At 35.3% G+C, this 13094-nt stretch overlaps 1 protein-coding gene across 1 annotated transcript in view; it reads left to right on the top strand.

The window, feature by feature from the left end:
* Positions 1-13094, top strand: part of PLXNA4 (plexin A4) — a 313936-nt gene that overhangs the window by 238020 nt on the left and 62822 nt on the right. Inside the window, exon 10 of the mRNA XM_053462914.1 lies at positions 10549-10749. Within this exon, the coding sequence (XP_053318889.1) occupies positions 10549-10749 (201 nt within the window). The remainder of the gene's footprint in view (positions 1-10548; positions 10750-13094) is intronic.

Raw genomic sequence — 13094 nt, 5'->3', positions numbered from 1 at the left:
GTAACTCTCTTCTGCCTAATATTTGCAGTAAACAGTTGCTAACGGGCCCTCCTTCTTCCTAACTAGAACCTCGTAGCGGTGAAGTTAAAAACACAGTACCTATATATACAGTTGTGTAAAAAAAGAAAGTACACCCTCTTTGAATTCTATGATTTTACATATTAAGATATAACAATCATCTGTTCCTTAGCAGGGCTAAGAATTAGGTAACTACAACCTTATATGAACAACATATAACACTGTGTAATGATTGCCTTACACTGTGCCTTATTACACTGTGTAATAATTTATTCAACAAAAATAAAGCCTAAATGGAGAAGCCATGTGTGAAAAACAAAGTACACCTTTATTGCTTCCATAGCAATTAAGATGCTAAGTAGCAGACACGTGCTGCTAATTAAATGACCTTAATTAATTCAGCACACATGGCCACCTATAAAGATGGATATAGATGAAAAAAGCAATGGCCTTGACTATGCTAGCCCTGATTCTCATGCATGTGAGTGCATGAACTAGAGCTTGCTAAACAAATTGTGTTTCGAAAAGGCTTCAGTTGGGATCTTTACAAAATGGAGGTCCAAGACAAATTAGGTTTGTTTTACAATGGAGTCTGTAGGTTCTTTGTTGATAACCCATGCTTTAGGCACACCAGAGGCGATTGTTACAGAATCTGACTGAGTGGAATAATAATAAAATATTACTTGATATCCCTTTTTCAACAGAACATTTTCGCTTGTCCATTTTATCCTATCTCCTTCACTATGAGCAAATAAAAGTTGGCATCTTAAATATCAAATTGATAATATCACGTCTGCTTCAGGTGTAGTGGATTTCTTTTGCTAATCTGTTTATTGGCACATTTCTGTCCACTGTGCATGATAAATTGGGCCTTGAAAAGGTCTTGGAAAAGTAAATGGCCTTTATGGGTGAACTAAATTGACTGGTGGAAAGCCACCAGTTTATCAACTCCAGTGACAGGTTACGTCAGAAGCCTGAATCCTGTCACCACTGGGAAAATGTCATGTGGGATTCACAGGCCCTGCCACCACAGTGCCTGCGTTATTGACGTTAAAAAAGAAACGTAAATGTCAGGCTAATATGTTTTTCCTTTTGCATTCCTACTGCAATACCCACCTGTTTATATTATTGAAAATGTCCCTAAAACTCCACATGTGTTGAGCTATAATAATGAGTAAGCAATATTGCAAGGGCCTAAATGTCTATTATCTACGAGATAACAGCTCTGTTGTGTAGTGTGCTTGCTTACAATAATTCTCAGAGGATACTATTATTACTGTCATAAACTCTGCAGCACAAGAAAAGATAAGGTGGGGTAGAGGAGCATTTGTGAGCTGCGTGTTTTTTTTCTCTTTCTCTCTCTCTCTTTAATTCTTTCTTTGAAGCTTTTAGTTTTGTCACCTGAAGAAGTTGCCATGGTAACATTTCATTGCCTTCCATCCAGCCTCAATGGGATAATGGGTCCCACTGTTGGGTCAGGTTTGCAGCTTCATTATTATCAACTATGAGACAGAGGGAGGGAGATGCTTTGCTGGAACGTTTTTGCTTCTTTTGTTTTCTACCAGCATTTCCTACCATTTTTTATTATAAGTAGGTATTGTGTGATGATGTTAAATGTGCTCCGTGTGGCAGCGTTTGCAATTTCCCTATACATGGCAGGGGTTAAACTGTATACAATTTCATTGTGGACCTTGCGGGGCTGTGCATTACCGTACTTTTGTTGTATAGAGCAGAATGTGCAAATGCTAATTCCTTCGCATGAAAAATCTAAGAGGTAATTGATCTAGACAGGTAAACCCTTTGAAAAAACATGTCTCTACAACCATCACAATGTGAGTTTCCTCGGTACTGTACAACATGGGGACTTGGTACCTAAACACGTCCAAGGGCCTTCCATGTGTGGTAATAAATGAATAAATTGGCAATGAACAACCCATTGGTTCTGTGTGAACTACCCTTTCATATGTGAGGTTTTTACGCAAGATCTATGCCTCTGTAGTAAGAGATGCTAGATCCAGATGGATTAAATATTCAAAATGTATACTACGGTACTTCAAATGGTCTGCCGGCAAAGCTATCTCAGCTGCCCCCATTCAGACATCTGACTTGGTTCTGCATCTGTGTGAATATTGCACTACGTTTTATGTAAAGAGCACCAGCAGATACCATAGCACTATTACAATATATCTAAGACACCCTGTTTATGACCATATAGAAAAAGAAATAGAAACAAGAAATTAGTTCCATGTGCTTAGCAAAAAAACAACAGCTTACTGTATGGATAAAGTTGAGAAACGGCAGTAACAGTCTTTTCACTACCTGAAGGGTAGGAAATTGTTAATGCAGCATACCTCTAATACATTAACTCCTTGCTTGCTACTGAATTATGAACAGCTTGCAAAGCAATCACATGCGCACACCTTTGACAGTATTAGTGTTAAGGCGATAATAAAATACCTTTTATTCTTTGTTGGATTTTAAACATAAAACCGTCACTGATCATAAAATAGAGGTTGGTCTTTTACAGCACAGATGCAGGATTTTTCTTTATACAAGCTATTCTTACCAGTGTTAATGAGAGCTGTATTTATTACATCTGGTGTAGTAACTGCAAAACATGCTTTTAGCCCTCGGGTTTAAGAGAAACTGTACAGAGAAACTGTAAAATATTTGGTGTTTTACTATGTCCTAAATACAGAATATTTTTCCCAGTGCCATGGGGACTTCACTCCAATCTTTCAGGGAAACTAACCCATTCAGTGCTTTCATATTCATTTATTTTCTTGTGAAAATGACCTTTATTTTAATTCTATAATACTTCAGACAAGCACTTTGAATGTGAAACCGGCTCGATCTATGTAACAATATAAAGCTCTTTTTCTTAACTTGCGGCAGTTGTATGATATTGTTTATCCACCAAATTTAAATTAACAGCCATATTTTTTTTACATGACAGCCCTTGTGGGTAAACCAATCTTTGCTTTGCCTCTGAACCCTGCAATCACTTTCCGTTTCCCTTACATGATCTAGCATGATAAAAGAGAATGCATTGGGCCAATGCACATGCATGCATGCATAGTAGTTTTGCTTAAATAAGAATATCGGTGTCTGGTCTTTTAAACCCCATACATTTGTTAAACTATCTTAATTTGATCAACAAGCCTAATTGCCTTGTGTGGGCTTTTTAAACCCCTTATATCTCTCTCTTTGTGTGAAATTGTAGCCTTTGTTGGCTTCACAAGTGCCTGGCCTTTGGAAACCAAATACATCACTGAATCAATAAGTAAAGGGATATGGCAATGGAAACAAAATATCTCCCTTTAAACTAGATTAAACATGTACAGGTGAATATCAGGCACCTTCCCTTGAGAAATCATGTTATCTCGCTGCGGACAAGGTAACCGTGCGGTGACCTGGTAGGTTATTTCCCTGCCAGGGGACATCTGTCACAGATATCACATTCTAAAAATGTATTGTGTCTCGTTGTGGCACAAATATCCACTAGGGAACTCTGGGACACAACTATTAGACGTATTTATTTATTTATTTATTGTTCATTACTTGCTTGCTGATACTGGCACCTGTCTGTTGTAAAAAGGGTACACAAAGGCTAATTGTTGTTTTGTGCAAGCGTGCAATGTCCTGCTTTGTTACAGAAGTAAAACAAAATATATGGATAATTAGGAACTTGTTACAACTTAAGGTACATTAAAATGACACAATGAAAGAGTAGCATGTGCTTGTGACTCTGGATATTCTTGTATCAGTACTTAATTTAATCTCCCTATACTTTAAATCTGTTGGGTAGAAATTATGTGTGAATGATACACAAACAATGAAACAACATACACACATTACAGTGGAAATTTATTATGCTTTTTTATGTAGACATGCAGTCATTTTTTTGAGCATTGTAAATTATTTTTTATATTTACTTTTTATATAACACCATCTTATTCAGTAGTGCTGTACAATGCATAGACATGACAAGTAGTATACAAAATAACAATTTGACTTACAAAAACAGCTGAGGAGGGCCCTGCTCAAATGAGCTTACAATCATACTGGATGTGTGATACTGAGCTATATATGTCCTCTTCCATGTGGTGAACCTTTAAACCAAATACTTCCAACATAATTAAGCATTAGTAGTTTGAGCTAATGGATTTAGTTCTGCTAAAGGTTGTGCAGGCAACCGTTCTCTATGAATTAAGAGGGCTGCAATCACAATATTTTTCTTGCAGTTTTACATGTGACCACAAGGGGCAACTCAGAATGCAGCTTACTCTGTATCTTTTCATCACTGGTTCATTTTGATACTAAATGGATATGGACTTCCATGTTATTACTTTCAAAGGGTTTACCCTGAACTGAAAGTTAACAGCCTGTTCCTAAATGAATTATAATAAGAATCAGTAGGCTTTCTTTGGTCCTTAATAACAGATATTATATCAGACAATAAAATTGAACAATTGACAGTATGATTATATGATTTCTTAGTTACTTTTACCCATCTATCTATGTTGACATTCATGCTGAAGTTCAACATATGGTTTTTCAGTTTATGCAGTTTGGTTTGCACTTTGTCTTAGTATCAATGCGGATGAAGGGCTGTTGGCAGAAGTACATCCATAACATGGCCCTGTAGAGTCTCATACAGGCTAGCAAGAGGCTGATTAAAAACTGTATCTCACTGTAAGGTATGACTGCAGACAAGCAGCTGCGATTAATTTCTGTACAACCCACTGAGACGTACAACACTCGTGCTGCTTTTTCTGTTGGGCCATGGGGGTGGGGGGCTAGTGCTGTCAGAGGATGTTTAAATGTATCTCAAGGGTTTTATTGAAATAAATAAAAGAAAAAAGTTCTTTTATTTTCATCTTAGACACAGCATCGCTCAATTGATGATGCTAACAAATGATACATTTGAAGCCATTAAATGGCTAATCCATATTGAAAGGGAAAGGAATCAAAGTGTGATGTAGAACAAAGATGCAGACCTGTGGATAGAATAAGCCTGTCACAAAGTATAATAGAAAACATTAAAGCTAAAATAAGAAAGCACAGCAAGAGGATTTATCGAAGGTGTCCTCATATATTTAACTTTTAAAAGTGGAACCTGGTATATTATATTGCACAAAATAATAGAAACCTTACAGGAAACACTGAAGAACATAAAAGGAATCCTATGAAGAAGACTTGTGAAGCTAGTGTGTTGATGCTGAAAACAAAAACTGTTTCCATTGAAAAGGATACTATAAGTTAATGACTGCAGCTTTGTTACAACAGAAAATCAACGCAAGAAAATATGTATACTAATGAACTAAAAAAAATGTCCCAGGTATATGTGGGGATTATTCACTATAGGGACAGTTGTCAAAAGAAGTGGCAGGAAAGTTGTGTTTCTGCATTACATTGTCAGTAAGCTTCTCCTGCAGCACTGCATAATGTGTATTTAAATCAGCAAGATTCATCCAAAGTCTTCTTACATATTGAATTATTCAATAGACATGGTCTTCTCACCCATACAATCTTGGCAGTTTTGACCCTTGGTAATGAACAGTGAAGTGAGGGAGTTAAAGCCACAACTCTGCTACAAACTCTGCCATCTTTCCTTTTAGTAAATACACCCCTTTGTGTGTATAACTTTACATAGAGAATTTGACATTTGTTAGGTTTTACCTAGAAATAAAACTTAGAAATACAATGTTGTTTTGAATATGAATAACATATGTCATGAATCTTAGTTCTCATACATGCCCCACTACATACCTCTCTTCCTATATGCATTGGGGTAGAATGTAGGAGACAAAGTGTAGCTTACTGGAGATAAATGTATATATCCTGCTGAAAATAAAGCTGTTATTCTATCTGTTAAGAAGCCCTACTGCCTATGCTGATGTTCCATACCAGGCCTAATCCATATCTACACGATTGGTCTGCTTGGTACAATAAAACTCCATATGGAACAGGTGTATGTTCCCAGAAAACACTACAACCACGTTTCATTGCAGCACAACCTGTTAATATGAATTGTCAACTCAAAGTTCCTATCTCCATTTAGTGTAAACCTACTGTATTTTTTTCCTATCTTTTGTAACAGCCTTTTGCTATGGGAGTTGTAGTTCTTTAACAGCTGGAGAGACACAGGTTGCTGGCTCCTGCTGCTACAGTTACAAAGCATTGCACATGGCAGGCATTGTAGAGCTGTAGATCAGATGGTGGATATACAGCCATTCAATTATTGTGCCTTCATCTCTCCAGAATATCACACTTGTCATAAATCCCAGAGATTTTCTATGGCTGGAGCTTCTAGTCATAGCTTTGCTGTATCTAAACCATGAGATTTGTGTGCAATATATATCAATATAATGGCATTGTAAAGTTTGGAAACAGAGATAAAATATATGGTGCATTCTGAATTTGTTGGCTAGTTGCATGTCATAGTACTTTGATTGCTTGTAACGGTTATGTAAATTTCACAAGGGAGGGAAAAGGATATGGCCTAAAATTTACGAGCCTCGGAATTCTGCCTGTATTACATTGACCTGTTCTGCTCTACAACTTAATAACATCTCTGATACCGTTTCTTCTATGCGCTTTTATGGTACCAAGGATTAAGTGTGTAATAATGTATGTGTATCTATATATAAATATGTAGAGGCATAATGGACACACTCCCGATAGTTTGGGTAGATCTTTTATGTTATCAACAGCAACACATGTAGCTGTTAGAAATATTTTTTCTAGTTCAAAAAGGATGCATTAGTTTGTATTTAATTTCCAATACATGCAGTATAGGATAATAATAATTTAGACAATGGGGTATTCCATTAATTCATTCCTATAGTTAATATTCTAATTGGGATTGGAATTAACTCAAAGGCAGCACACAGTGAAACATTTTTTAAGGCATACATTAGATACTTTGCATAGTGCAAAACAGTCATTGTTTGCAGGAGGACAACTTACATATGGGTACCTGTAACAGTGAAATGGTATACTGACCAAAGCTCCTTGTGGGTGGATTATTGGGGTAATCATTTTGGTTTGTGTGCCCATACAAAACATGGTTTACTTTGTTTTGTGATGGCGGTTGGTAAAGAAAACATCCTTTGAGAACAAGCGTTAGAGATAAATGCATTTAGGAATGTAAGCATGTATGGGTAGATATAAGACTACCATGATCATAAGAAAAGGGTAAAGATCAAGTACAGATCTTATAATACAGAAGTTTAATAGTAGTCCTGTGTTTGAATTTTAGGTTGCAAGATCAGTTAAATCGATAAAATAGCTGAAATAATCATATAAATGAAGGGGGCCGTGTTATGAAACAGATGAAGAAGACATTATAGCAGATGCTGACACTCGGCAAACAAGCAAGTGTAATCAATGCCTCTCTAATTGCAAATAATACCAGATAATGTGATTGCTTACTCTAGGCTATGTGATTTTAATGGGTTAAAGGTGTGCCAGTAGATAAAGGTAGAAAAACAGGCAAGCATGCATCACAATCCCTTGAAGGCATTTTGTAAATTAGAACAAAAAAAATAATTGTTATCTATTATTTTTCCAGTACTTACATCAAAGATAAATTAAACTTCAGCGGATATAATAAGCAGGGCAGCGAATATGATACCATATTATAATTGCTATTAGTATTTGAAGTCAGGACTGACTCATATCCCTACATCTCTAAGGGTAGAATGGGCAGGACCACTAATTTGTTATACAATCATTTATCTGAAGGAATTACCCATAACATTTAATTAGGCATACATTAGGTTAATCAGGTGTTAGAAACATAATGAAAATGTATTTTTAACTGACCCTTACTTTATGGATTATCTCCATCAAATTGCGTAACTGAACTTCAGACCTTTTTGTATTCAAAGCAAAAGACAGAGTGTAGATTCCTTTATGTAATGATCTGGAGAAAGGACTTCAGAGCTCTTGAAAATGTTTATGAACAGATTGACCTACTAAATGGTGACACTACTGTCTTCTATAAGCTTTTACATCAGAGGGCAAAACTGTCTATGTTATGCATGGGTCAAACCAAGAATGATCACTTGATAGCTGTAATAGCGCTATGGATTTATGAGGTTCTTTTTAACACAAAATAAAATAGTAAACAAAATACATCAATTAGCACCGTGTTCAATTAGCATTGTGTTCACAACTTAATCCCCAACATCTGATGTGAGTAGATTATTGTAATGTACCATACATAGTTCACTCTTCTTTGATGTCCCCAGACATCAAAAGGTCCATAATAGACATCCCCAATGCAGACCTAAATATATTCCTTTTACAAACAGCATATTAGTCACACAAGCCACTTTCCATATGGTGTTTTTTTTACGCTAACGAATATAGTCTTATTTTTGGAAATTCACCACTTGAATCTTGATTTATATACAATACTGCTAGATTATTCTGTGTGTAGATTCAAGGTCACTTGGTTCTTCATAAAAATTCAATAATACTTACAGAACAAGTCGTGTATTAGTCTATTCATTGTTCCAGAAAGATTTGTGGGCAAATTGCTCAAATCAGTTTTATTTTGCAATTTAAATATTTCTGTGTTTCAGAGCTGAAAATGAAGGTGACTATAAAATAATATGGGTTGTTCAACAACCATTTTAGAAGCAATGTTTGTAAAGTTGATCTTTCACGTTTTCCTACATTTAAAAAAATAAAATATTATATATATATATATATATATATATATATATATATATATATGTTCAAGTTGTTTTCACCCGTACTAAGATTAATAGAGTATGAGAGCTCCTTGAAACATTGCCTGGTCTCTAAGGCTGTGGGCTAGCACCAATAATGTCTTAGCAGCAAGAGCTTTCCTAATGTAACCTTCTATTTCGTTGTTTTAACAACAGACCTATCATTGTTCGCTTTTTTAGTTTCTGAATTTCTCTTTCAGAAAACTGGTTTAGTTTGCAATGTATTTTCAAAAAAAAATAAGCTTTTTTTTTGCTTGAGTTTAAAGAGTAGGCTCAAAGGATCCATCAATAAGGGAGACCAAAGCCTTGTAGGAGAAAAGGCTTTTACTCAAGGAATATTGAGCTCTAATCATGACTGAGAGCCTGGCCATCACCTGACTTCCTTCCAGTGTTCTATTTCTTTCCTTTAAATTGCTCTCAGAGGATACAAGTTCAGGTTGGTTCAATATCACACTCTTCTGTTAGAACATATCAACAAAGAGCTCTGTTTCAGGCAAATTAAATAATGTTTAGGAGAAGGCAGAACAAAACGTGCTCTTACAAGTAGTGAGGTTGAGAATTACATTTAAATTGAAAAGGTATGCGGGTAGCTGATAGATATATAAGGCTAATGCATAGCTTTATTGGCCAGCACAGCTCAGAAGAGTATCCCTTGACATTTAAATGAATTTACTTCACTTGTAGCCTCCTGGTTGCTTTTGTGATAGCAATACTAATGTGCTAGTGTTTGCAGGATGATCACAACTGTGTTTGCTATTAACATTTTTGAAAAATGTGTTGGTATAAAATAAGGTTTAAAATATATTGGTGTAATTATAATCATAAAAAAAAAACTGTGAGATGTACACCCATGATTTTTGACACAAAAAAATGGCCACAATTCATTTTGGCATGGATATATCAGGGTGTGATATACCATATATTTCTTTAATGAAATAAAAATAAAATAAGGAAAAAAAATGTTCTATGTGAAGAAACCTGGGGAAAAATAATGGTAATTTTGGAATACGGAAACAGCTAAATATTTATTATTCATCTTTTAATGAGTGCCCACGTGTACCCACCATTTTATAAAGCTGCAGAACTCTACAGGTCCTCTCGGCTTTTCATGATTTACATGCAGTTTGGACCCTAGTTTCATCCTGTCAATGGTACTGGTTAATGTTTTATAAACTGTGGTTGGTTGATTGCTACCAATATCATTGCTGGGTATAATGTGTTTCTAGTAAGTATTCAGTTTACTGAATAGATAGAATAAGATGGGTTTTTTAATCAATTTTCCAGGAATAATGAAAAAAATAGCATACTGACAACAACCGACCCTACAAATATGTTGCAGTATACAGTACTTTTACATGTAAAATAAGAATATTTCATAGTTCTCACCTTAATATTTTTCATCATGAAGTATCCACGTAATATCTCATTAAGGCAATATATGGATATTTAGATTGCAGAGGGACAGTCTCCAATTTATCATAGGGATGGCAACGTTCATAAAAGAACATAGATAACCTCCATTCCATTCCTTCATTTCCCAGTGCCTTTTTTGTTTCTTATTTTCCAAACAATTATTTTGAGATTCTTTTATTTTAGATATGTTTTCCTGATGTAAAAATCCTTTGTTCATTCAAGTTGTGTAACGTTTTTGACATCACTATTAGCTAATAAGTTTGTTTCAACAAAGTTTTCAGAATTTCCTTTGTTCAGCAGTCTTTCTCCCATTCTTGGCATAATAACTATTACTTTTCTTTAACTGCAAAATAACATATTGTCTCTTTTGCAGGAGTGTCCCCAGCTTCTTCAGACCGAGAAGATCATGATCCCTGTAGAAGTGGTAAAGCCCATTACACTAAAAGCTAAGAACCTGCCACAACCCCAGTCTGGCCAGAAAGGCTATGAATGTATTTTGAATATTCAGGGCAATGAGCAGCGGGTTCCTGCCCTGAGGTTCAACAGTTCCAGTGTGCAATGTCAGAATACCTCAGTAAGTATGACTATATAGTCTTGGTACTGCCTTTTGGCTTTTAAGGATGTACACTACATACCACACCATCACTTTCACTAAAAAATAAAGCGTTAACTGTAAATATAATATTAGTTTAAGTGGAAATACAACCAGTTTAATAATATTTAATTACGTTGTCATCTCTAATTTATCTTATGTTGTTTTAATTGAGGAATGACCATGTTCACTTTTGTCCTCTGCACCACCATTCATCTCATAATCTGTCAGAATATTTCTGTATAAACAGGCCGGATTTTAGTTCTGGCTTTTAATGGTGAGGTGTCTTTAAAAAGTATTTTTAAGATTTCAGAGATCAGTAACTGGTTTAGGTATTTATGGATTAAATAGTTCAAAAAATGATATTTGTGTTAAATTTTATGAAATATGGATGAAAGTTATTTTTTTCATTAACACACTTGGAGTGTTTGCTGACTTTCTTATACACCTGGTTCTCTTAAAGTATGTTATGATAACTTAATATATAATCTCTGTTTCATTCTATTAAAAACTTAATTTCCAAAGAAAATGCAATCATGGAGTTTTATGAGGTGATACAACTGAGTAAAATTCACAGTTTTGTTAAAGGTTATTGGGTTATGAACATCTATTGGTCCTTTACCAGAATTCATAGAGGTTTATGGTTTTAAAAATTAAAACAAATTACATAGTTTGCATAACCTAACCTCCAGGCAAAGCAATATTAGACTAACCGTAAACCTATTCTGGACCTTGTAGGATGTTAGACGCTTAGCTTTATAGGCAACAGTTAATTTCTAGAGTTTATTGAAAATTCAAATTGCTTGATAGTTAAATGTTAATTACCAGCCCATTCATTGGCCCAAAAAAAAGCACTGGGCACATTATGTCCTCCAAAGCTTCCTGCCGGAGGGGTAATAGGAGATCTAATGACACAGGGGGTGCGCCAAGCCTTTTAAACATAAATACATTTATTCCTGTTTTAATAAGGATGTTAACTTTAGTTTCTTTAGTAATGGAGCGGTGAAAAAGCTGGCGCATATAGTCATGGAATAGCAGAGATAGTTTGTAAGTCCTTATAACATGTTATGTTTGACATGTTTTTCTACATTCCAATGTAGAAAGCAAATAAAAATGCAGTTCATTTTGTATGTGTTGAAAAGTCCCCATGGTGCATTCTATTTATTGCCTAAATTTAAAAAAAAGGTGCTTGGGGTGTATTATGTAATATCGGTTGATTAGCAGCTTGTCGTATTTGAGAAATCATGGGATGTCACAATTTTTTACATTTTTACTGAAAACTCTTAATTTGTATGCCATTGCTTTGTCCATTTATGAAATATAAAGTCATTTAGCATAGTTTTCCTTGCAGTTTACTCTTCTTCAACTTCAGAGATATAGGGAATTCATTTCTGCTTAGAAATGAATTCAAATCTAGACAAATATATTCCTTTAGGAGAAAGGATTATCATGGGTTTACCGAATGTAGAATTGTATCCAGCTGGTGGCTCTGCACAAAATTACTTAACAGGAAGATCTGATGCCCAAAATACATCCTCCAAACATCATTGCATATAAAGGTACTTTCACAGTACTTAAAAAAGCACATTTTGCATTGCTTGAAATTGAAAAAATACAGTTATATGAAGTTTAAACTTCTGCAGCTGTTGAGCAATGCCCACTCTCCTTGGCTGTGAAAGCTGGCAGTAGGAACCAATAGAAATAATTCCCATTCATTTGAATAGGATTTCCTGTTTCGCTAGTGATGTCATAAGGCAGCGTGCTGCACTGAGAGGACCCCCACTCTACAAGATCACGGGAAGTTATTTTCTTGTCACATACACAGTAAGGTTCTCTGCTCCAGACCTACTCTGGACAACTGTGTAGTGAAGCAGTGAATGCTTGACCAAAAAAAAAATTATTATTACAGAATGCCTGCATAAAACTCCTTTGCGAAAAGCCTGTGTACTAAACTAACTATAACTAACTCAACTAGCACCAAATTGACTTTGGTGATTAGATTGCCCCTTAAAATATATTCTGCTGGGGACGGTTACCATGTACCAATCCACTGGTCGTTTGCCCAGTGTACTCGGCCAGACCCGTCTGCCATTCAATGTATTTTGCTGGTTCAAATAACTTACCCAAAATCCATATTTACCATATTTGAAAGATTGCTCATGCTATATATCATACGGTATTAAATATATTTGGTAAGGTCCTGTAATGATTGACATTAGTTTAAAAGGTTAATAACAAAATGAAAAATGGTGGATGCTGTTCAGGAACTTAAGAGAGAATATTGTGTGAATAGCAGGTTTCGGTATTGATGCCACTCACCATAGTTA

The sequence above is a fragment of the Spea bombifrons genome, chromosome 4, assembly GCF_027358695.1.
Source record: "Spea bombifrons isolate aSpeBom1 chromosome 4, aSpeBom1.2.pri, whole genome shotgun sequence".
Lineage (NCBI taxonomy): Eukaryota > Metazoa > Chordata > Amphibia > Anura > Pelobatidae > Spea > Spea bombifrons.
Note: the sequence above shows the minus strand (reverse complement) of the source record. Positions and strands in the feature narration are given on the sequence as shown.